This window comes from Populus euphratica, unplaced genomic scaffold (assembly GCF_000495115.2).
Source record: "Populus euphratica unplaced genomic scaffold, PopEup_1.0 scaffold13.1, whole genome shotgun sequence".
In the NCBI taxonomy this organism is placed as follows: Eukaryota; Viridiplantae; Streptophyta; class Magnoliopsida; order Malpighiales; family Salicaceae; genus Populus; species Populus euphratica.
In genome coordinates this window covers 855,583-865,126 of record NW_011499872.1, presented here as the reverse complement: position 1 = coordinate 865,126, position 9,544 = coordinate 855,583, and the positions used below count along the sequence as shown (strand labels likewise).

Sequence of the window (9,544 nt, the reverse complement as noted above, 5' to 3'; positions counted from 1 at the left end):
TGGGTGATCAACTTTTGACTTGGTGACAATCCTTATCTTCTCTTGTCTGCCCAAAACGTCATTGATAACGTCAAAATTGGAGCCAGTTGCAAACATGAAAGTTGTGGGCAATTGTCTCAGCTTTCTTGTGTAAAAAAGTGGCCAAAATATCGAACAGTGCTTGGGTTGAAGGACAGATTCAGACTTCTTTGTTGTTGCTACAATTTGGACTTGAAAATGACATTTTTAGATCTTGGGCTCCATATGAAAATTGTAGGCCTATGTCTTACCTTTCCATCCATATAAAGTAGACCTAAATCTGAGATCTATAGCTCCAGATATGACCCAATTACCAAACAGTGTTCCGGTTTAGATTGCACCAACATCTCTTTTCTAAGTTTAATCATTTCTTTGTCCTTTCAATTTCAGTTCTTAAATTCATCAATCAATTCTTTCATTTATGTGATAGGCCTGCATTAAAAATAAATATTTACCACAAATTAAAGGTATCTTATATTATTATATATATTATTATAAAACATGTTTTAGTTAAGGAGTTATTGATACTTCAAGTGCAAAATGATGATATAAAACCTTAATAAAAATACACTTTTAAGTACTAATCACCTATCATTTTTTTTTTGGAAATTCAGTTGCCATATTGGTAGCTGAAAAATCAAGGAAGATAATTCTCGGATTCAATAATTAATTTTTTTGCTATTTATTGAAAAATATAAAAAAATATAAACTCAAATAAACTCATTTATAGCATCAAATAATTCATAAATAGGTTTTTAAAAAAAAACAACCTGAATTAATAAGATCTCTCGAACATATATCTTACATTTCAAACAAAATAAGGGCCAAAGAATACAACAGGAGAACTCCTTTCATCAAATAAAACTTTTAATAATGTGATAAATATTTTTAGCGGCTGCAATCAATGCTAGCCAACCATTTTTCTTCTCCTTGTCATTGTAGATGAGTTTGTTTCTTCTCTCCAATTCAAAAACCAGAAGATAAAATTGAGACAGTAGAACCTTTTAAGACAATTGTTACACAAACGAAGTCTCATATTCTAGCCTGGGCTGCGTTGAGATAAGGCCCATACTAGCCCGCACAAATCATCGTAAACGTTTTAAGAAAAAATCGAGACAGCAGGACTTCATCAACTCAAAAAGTGCTGGTACTTGGTAATGGTACCAATCCAAGATCTCCGTACTGGTCGATCACCTTCACCTTGACTACGTCCACAGCAGCAGCAGCAGCAACATCAACGTCAATCAACGTCATTTTCCTCGCTAACATTTGACAGGGACCGCCACGTGGCTTACTTAGTGATGATTTTCCACATGCTATCTTACCATTACCAAACATAGGACACCAACTATCTCTCTCTTGCCTACTTCGTTATATACGGCCTCGACATCCTCGGTTCCCTTGATCGCGTGAGCTCTTATGATGTGTACTAGTTATTTTTTCAAAACATGCAATGCATTTACAAGTTGGAAGATAGTTTGGATTGTTTTTGGATTGGATTTTATTGCAAGCACAAATATATTTTTCATTGTCCGTCATTTAGATTTAGAATTTTGATAAAATTAATGACTGGCTTGGTGTTTTACATTGATTTAACAAATGGTGCATGTTTTGTTGTGTTATAGGTTGACAAGGATGCGGTTGCTGCTTGGGTTTTATCTTTGCATGCTAATTCTGGAGATAAAGCTGAATTGAAAAATGGTATGAACTTGATTGCTAAGAAATGTTGTTAGACTTTTATTAGATTGGATTACTATGATCACCATAGTATTTAATTATAATGAACTGTTGGGTTTTTACAGGACAGTTTTATGGGTTCCCTCGTTCCCATTCTTCTGAATTCCGTTCTAATAATAACGGGGTATGGATATAATAGAGTTGAACTGTCCTACATTTTTTTTTTTAAAAAGTGATTGCATTAAGCATTTCATCATTTTTCTGCAAGAAAACTTATGTAATCCGTGTGTATATATACTTTGTTCCTAGATATAACTTATGCTGTATGGTTTGCCTATAGATTTTAATTCTCAATCACAGCCATTTGGCAAGCACTTATTGCGCACTATCCATACTGAAGACTGTTGGCTCCAATTTGTTAAATATCGACTCCAAATTGATATCCATGTCAATAAGGAACCTTCAGAAACCTGATGGGAGGTATGTATTAGGGTTATTTAACTTGAATCCTCAACTCTTTCTGAAAAAACAAACTTGCTATATTTTCTGCAATAATGTTGCCTTCTAATTTAACTCTTTCTGATCTGGGTGGATTGTGCTTATATTATGTGAATCTTTGCTCAAGAATTATCCATTTGATCCACCTCTTCCCTCTAATAATGCGGACAAGAACTTGATTAACCTCTCGGCTTAGCTCCGCCTTCCCTTTCTTTATCCACCTCATCTTTACACATGTAACTTCACTTTGTGGAGATCACCCAGAAAAAAAAGTATTTTTTTTATGGCATTGAAGTAATGTTTTAACCCTTCTTTTTATTCCTTTGTAATCTTGCAGTTTTCTGCCTATCCATATCGGTGCAGAGACAGATCTTCGATTCATATACTGTGCATGTAAGAACAAAAACTTTGGGATGTTCATGAAGCTGCCTAAAGTGATGTGATATTACTATAGCTATTTGATGTACCAGCGGCCATCTGTATATGTTGGAGGACTGGAGTAGCATGGGTAGGGAGAAAACCAAGGAGTACATCTTAAGATGCTAGGTATATTTGTTCCTAGTGAACTTCTCCTTTTATCCATCTTTCTGCAATGCATTTTGCAATCAGTTGGTAATTCCTGTGATATATTTCATGTTTACTTACAATTATGCTGCTCTTTTCAGTCATATGATGGTGGCTTTGGGATGATTCCTGGTTCAGAATCTCATGGTGAGTTGCAGAACATTCTGTATATAGTTGGTAGATTCCGTCAAAAGTTTTAAATCTAAAGGGATTATTGTTATTTTGCAACTTTACCAATACTGTTAGTTTCATCTGTATACCCAAAACCATGTTTTAACCGATAGTGCCTTTCTTTCCTTTCATCTCTATTTTTTCATCCAACATCTGATTTTCACTTTCCAGTGCCATTTGACAGTTATCATATTGTTTTATTGTCAATTTTTTCTGTATAATGTCACTGAAAAATATTTATAAACGAGCTTCATTTTATATGACCTTGTTAGCTTATTTCTTTCAATGCTATTTACCAATGATATTTGTCTTGGTGGACAGGTGGTGGAACTTACTGTGCAGTTGCTCTTCTCTTCATCTGATGGGATTATTGAAGATGATGTCCAGTCAAAAAGTGCAACATCGTCTATCATTGGCATTCGTTTGTGTGGTGCTTACAGGTTTACTTTCTTCATCTGATCTCCGGAATCATTTAAAATGATTAACACTAGATCCTGAAGGTGTAGCTTTTAGAATTTAAACAAGTGAATAGTGGACAGACACGATTGTTATTAAGGACTAGAGAAACTTACAAATGACCAAATGCTTGTGAAATCATAACTTCCGTTTGCTCCCTCTGACATTTCAATTTTCAATCTAACTTTGTTACTTTAGGGTCTTCCATATCCTGCAGTTGTAATTTCTGACACCCTCTCCACTGCTTCAGAGGCAAGCAGCTGAGGGTGGATTCCAAGGGAGAGCTAACAAGCCTAGTGACACATGCTATGCATATTGGTATGTGTAAGAACACCCTCCAGAAGTTCGCGTCGCAAGAGGCTTTTTATCTGTGCTTTGACAAGGGCAACATGCTTGTTCAAGGTTGGGGCAGTTTTGAGGTTCTCTTGAGGATCCAAGTTGATTGTTGGGAAAGCTTTGTGCAGATTTTTGCTCACCTGTCAATCTGACGCACTGATGCTTGTCTTTCCACTTGGTCAACTTGCCTGTTGTCGATATATGATACAGTTGATATGAAGTTCTCTCCCAAGGGCTGTTATTCACATGCCCTCAGCATATGTTTGATTGTGGGTCTTCCCCTAATACACCAAAAAATGGAAACTGCATGACTGGTGTTGAAACAGAATGGAGAATATATCTGTTAATCCCTGAAAACTCCCAGGGGAAACGAATGTATTTCTGACAAAAAAAAAAATTCAAAGACAAAACAGAGGTAAAAAGTATGGTGCCACCCATAAGATGTCAACAGTGGCTATCACTCGTGTTCATATATGTGAATTGCATGTGCCATGTGAATGACATCTCAGTGGTCCCTTGACAGATTTCGTATATCTTCCTTTAGGCGATGTATTATTTTTGGTTTCTAATGTTCTCTGGCTTATATTGTTCCTGGACAATTATGGTGATTTCAGTAAATTCATGATACACTGCATTCAGCCTTTCGGAAGAACCTGGGCACAATGCACTGTCCGTTGAGCTGGGAATTACAGGTTTTGCTGCCTTGGGAATTTGACAGTCTTTTTCTCATGTGTTTGCAACGTTATCTGAATTTGTTCGCCCATATCAGATTGGAGATGCGTGGCAATAAATAGTTATTTATTCAAGTAAAAAGAGGTGTTTTTTCTTCGTTAAGTGTGTATTGCCATTTGTCTATAGATTTGAGGCACCTGATCGTCCGTTCATCATGTTTTATAACAATTTTTTTTCTCGAGTGTGTCAGCCTAAGCATAGACTCTAATTGCTGGAACTTTCTATAATAAGGGCAGATTCTTGCCATGTCAGAGATTGGCCCACAACATGGTTGTCTTTCGTTATGGCCGGCTGCATGTGAAACTGCTCGGAACTTTTAATCGGTAATGATAGTTTTTTGTTACCACTTTCCTGTGGGAGGCGAGGTGCAAAACAGATGCTTGTTAAGTCGAATTACATGTACAGGTGAACTGTGTTGGATGGTTAGCTTTCCTAGTGCACATTGTTTCTGCAAAATGCTATCTAACTGAAAGCTTAGGTGATGTTGGTTTCTCCCGGGATTGCTTCATTGAAGGATTGTATCTCGGTTTCTGAGATTTCACCATACATGAAAAGTTAATCCACCAAGAAGACTATAAAATTAGGGAATACAGCTGACAAAATGCTGTCTGGTGAGACATTTGAGCCATTGATGCGGCTTAACTGGTTTTTGGCTTTTAATAAGGAAAAAATGCTGGTTGAATTTATTATGTTCTGATCATCGTAGATTTGGTTTGATGTTGGATCAGACTGAAACTATGGTTACTTTAATGCTGAGCTATTTGGTTTTCCAAACGGGATTTGGTGCAATAGCTCGCTGCTTACACAGGTTAAGCTCGTGCCAATTATGCTAAAAGCTTGATTCATTTGCCTCGGTGCAGTGTCTTTGTATGTTGCCATTGAACTTGTAACGGACAGTCACCTCCTCCGAGCCAAAAAGTCACGACTTCAAGTTACTCTGTCTTAGACATGTTAACTTAATTGTTTTATTTTAAATTATTTTTTAAAATTATTATTTTTTTAATTTTTTTATTTAATATTGAATTATTTAGAAGTTTCATTTTATTTAATATTGAATTATTTAGAAGTTTCGTTATTTTAATTTTTTTAAAGTTATTCTAATCTTATAATTTAAGTTATAATTTGATAGATTAAATTGAGTTAACTATGTTTTATTTTATTTTTTTTTAAGTGAATGTATATATTTTTTTTTCTATTTTTTTTCTATAAAGTTATTTTAATATCACTTAAATTGAGTTAACTATGTTTTATTTTATCTTTTTTTAAGTGAATGTATATTTTTTTTTTCTATTTTTTTTATAAAGTTATTTTAATATCATCTTTATATTTTAATATCATGACTAGGAAGTAAATTTAGCAAGTTCTCTTTGTTTATTTTTTTATTGTTTATTTGAATATATATATTTTTTCAATTTCACCCTCCAATAATTCAATTTTTATTTTATTTTTTTTCAACTTCTTTCAATGTTAAGTTGTTTGTGAACTGAATTTTATTTTTCTAATTTATTTTTTATAGAATTATTTTATTTTAATAAATTTATTTTTCTATCTCAATTCAAATAATTAACATTGTATCTAATGAAGTTATTCTGAGGTTTGTAAATTTTATTATTTGTTATTTTATAAATTTATTTCAATCTCATAATTCATGTCAAGAGTTTAATAAGTTAGTTTAAGTCAATTTAGATTATTTTATATCTATTTTTAATTGATTTTTTATTTATTTTTTAACATTGAATTGATTGAAAATCAAGTTTTATGATTTTTTTATTTGTTTTTCATGGATTATCATGATCGATATTAGTCTTAACATTGAATTGATTGAAAATTAAGTTTTATGATTTTTTTTATTTGCTTTTCATGGATTATCATGATCGATATTAATTTAAGTTGACTTAAATAATTTTTTTATTCTTTTTTAATTTGATTTTTTTTTCACAATTTTATATTTAAACATTGCGGTGATTAATAATTGATATTTATAATTTATTTTTATTATCTCGTAACTTGGGTTATCAATTTGGATTATTAACCCAAGTTAATTTAGGTAATTTTTTTAATTTAATTTTTTTCTTTAAATATCATATTTTAACATTGAATTAATTAAAAATTAACCTTTATAATTTATTTTTATTTTTTTATATGGTTATCAATACCTCATATTATAGAGTTGATATATTAGAATAAGTTAATTTAATACATTATAATTTTAATATTTTAAAATTTTTTATTCAGCATGTTCTTATATTAATATTTTAAAAAATATCATTTATTTAATATGTATTATATTTTTTGAATTTATAATTAATTTTTTTATTAAAATACATGTTAGGATAATTTTTTTACATTAAAAAAATCGATCCTACCTTCATCAAAGCAAAAGCGAATAATCTTGTTTGTATGTATGTTACGAAATCGTACCTGAAACCTCATATGATTCTGCCACATATCTCTTATCGTAGCATTTAATAGATAAAGGCAAAGCCTATAATGATTCTCCGAGCCGGGATGGCTACCTTTCGGCCTAACCCCACGAGACGTTTTCACGGGCTATATAATTACCTATTCGCAGTTTACGAAAAAGCCCACGATGCATCTCACAATCAAAGTATTTTTTTTTCTTTCCAATTTTGTCACTTTGTGGAATGGTCATCCTCTTCCCTGTCTAGACATCTATCTTAGACTCCCTGACCAATCAAAACTGCCATTTGTTTTGATTGTCGGATGTTAATCTGCGGTCTAAATTATGCTGAGGTTGGTGGGGTATACAGAATTACCATTCAACAAAAGAATACAGGATTAGGACATGGCAATAATGTTAGTTTATGTATTTGCCGTGAGCACGGAGAGAAGGGAAACAGAGCATGGGGCTGGAAAAGCACTTTGGTCTTGAAAGAATTCTTTTTCACAGTGCCTTTTGGACAAAAACATCAGTGGTACCATTACTCATCAGAATGATTACTGGTACCAGACAGCTCAGGGAGACATGAAGAGTGAATGCAACAAATTACCCCACAAGACCCCCACTGGCACTCTTCCAACTTTCAACATTATACTGCAGAGAATGTTGTCTCCCTCGCCTTGAAAATTCTTGGCATGCATTTCAAAGGGATTTAGCAAGATTAACCTTTTAACACCATTCCCAAACAAGATGGAAAATGAAAATAAAAAAGCCTTAAAAAGAAGACTAATGTTGATTAATAGTAGAAATACTTGGGGGGGAAAAAAGACTATCTCGTTTAACTTGATCTCGAAGCTCTAATGAAAGAAGGAACTTTTCTTTGCTGCTGGTTTTGATGTTGAAGGCGAAGCAACAAGAGGAAGTACCTGTGAACTGCTTGAAGGGTGGTGTGCTAGCTGGTGATTTTGTTCATTAAACTCTCTTTCTTTGTTCCTGTCAACAATGATGGTGATAAAAGGCCCATCATCCTCGTCTTTTAGAAAATTTGAACTAGGAGGTCTTTTGTTGTAATCTTGAGCAAAAAAATCTTTCTTTGGGACCATCTCCTCAGCTTCTTGCATCAATCTCCTTGCATATAGTTTCTCCTCCGCATCCTGTAAGAACTTGAATTTTGGAGGAGGTGATGACCTTATCTTGTTGAACTCTGCATCTTTTGATGATTCAAAGAGATGGTTGAATCCAATCTGGTTATAGCTAGGAGTAAGAGGAGGCGTGAAAAATGGTGGAGAAGCAAGAGGGGTTAGATATGGAGTCTCCACAGTAAGAAGCAAATCACTCAAGCTTCTACTTCCTGATCCTTTTGCGCTCTTGTTATCAACTCTAGACCTGCCATCTTCAGACTCTAAATCCTCCTTTGTTTCTTCAACAATTGTAAAAAGAAATCTTGGTGGACCTGAGAGACTATGCAGCCTCATGAGCTCTGTCTCCACATTATCATCACTGAAGGGCCTGAGCAACAAATCTTTGCTTGTACTAATATTGAGCTGAGATTCTTGATCATGATGCACAAGTGTATCTGTGATTCTCACTGAAGAACATAGTTCTTGATTGTTCCTTAAAGTAGACGGCTTTCTTAAACAGAACATAAAAAAAAGCTCTCTTGCCGGGCTGCTGTAATCATCTCCTATCTCTTTGTTAGCAAGCCTTCTCTTCCACCATAACAAATAGTAGAGCTCAGCAACAAGAGCCAACAAAAGGCAACCAAAAACTATACTCAAACCAAGCCCTACACTACTCAAAGATTTCATCTTGTCTCCAAATCACATGAAAACTGCTTAAAACATCCAAGTAATATATATTAAAGAGCTAAGAACCAACAGACGTTACCATAAATAACTTGAGAATCACTTGTAGTACTAGTGAAAGGAGAGAAACCAAGATAAGCAAAAGCTTACTGAGAGACAATGAGCAGTCCCAATCTGCACTGAACACAAGCCAAGGCCAACAGCACATCAAACTCACTGCTGCTCTTTAGCAAATGCTTTAATAAGTATACCAACTTTATCTGTCAAAACCTAAAAAAAAAAAAAAACCCACCTGCTAAAACCAGACCAAAAAGCTCTTCTCTGAAAATCACATCCACAAATCATGAAGCATGATTATAAAACACTTTTTTACGACAAACCAATGAACTAAACCACACATTTGCGGATAATTACATATTTAACAAAGCCCACAAGGTCACTGGAACAGTTGTACATTAGCAAACAGCATTAATCAAGACCATAACATACCACATTTAGTTGTCAAAATCCACACAGAAACTACAGAATCTAGCTAATAAAAACACATCAATGGACGAGGCACAAAAGTGGTCGGCAATACTACACACTAGTTTATGGCTTGACAGGTCACATTCTTCGAGGGATGCTCACATGGGATCACAAATAAAAGGAAAGTGATATGTCATTGATGGGCATTTCATCTAGTTCTCTTATTTACAGAACTACCCTCGCTGTTGAATAAACTACTATTCGTGGCAATTAGGACAAAATCTTGTGTCGAAACTTTAACAAAATTCTGGCAGCTTTGTTTCTTCTGTGATTTTTTTTCTTAATTTCCAGTATTAGAATAGCAAGCAACACATGAAACTCATAATAGGAGCTTTCACTGGCATAACATTGATTTGAG

General features: G+C 33.9%; 1 protein-coding gene and 1 pseudogene across 2 annotated transcripts; one reads left to right on the top strand and one right to left on the bottom strand.

The window, feature by feature from the left end:
- Positions 1-1,223: 1,223 nt before the first annotated feature.
- Positions 1,224-4,303, top strand: LOC105127672 (geranylgeranyl transferase type-1 subunit beta-like; annotated as a pseudogene).
- Positions 4,304-7,259: 2,956 nt separating this feature from the next.
- LOC105127533 (uncharacterized) lies at positions 7,260-9,544 on the bottom strand. Of its 2 annotated transcripts, none has more exons than XM_011028875.1 (2): positions 9,246-9,544; positions 7,260-8,837 (listed from the first exon to the last, which is right to left on the bottom strand). In XM_011028875.1, the coding sequence occupies exon 2, from the start codon at positions 8,659-8,661 to the stop codon at positions 7,711-7,713; it is 951 nt and encodes a 316-aa protein (XP_011027177.1). In that variant the 5' UTR covers positions 8,662-8,837; positions 9,246-9,544; the 3' UTR covers positions 7,260-7,710. The 2 variants fall into 2 exon arrangements, with proteins under 2 accessions (XP_011027177.1, XP_011027178.1); XM_011028876.1 differs by lacking the exon at positions 9,246-9,544 and adding an exon at positions 8,951-9,237.

Coding starts and splice junctions, on each gene's coding strand:
- LOC105127533 (XM_011028875.1), bottom strand. CDS start 8,661: ATGAAATCTTTGAGTAGTGTAGGGCTTGGTTTGAGTATAGTTTTTGGT.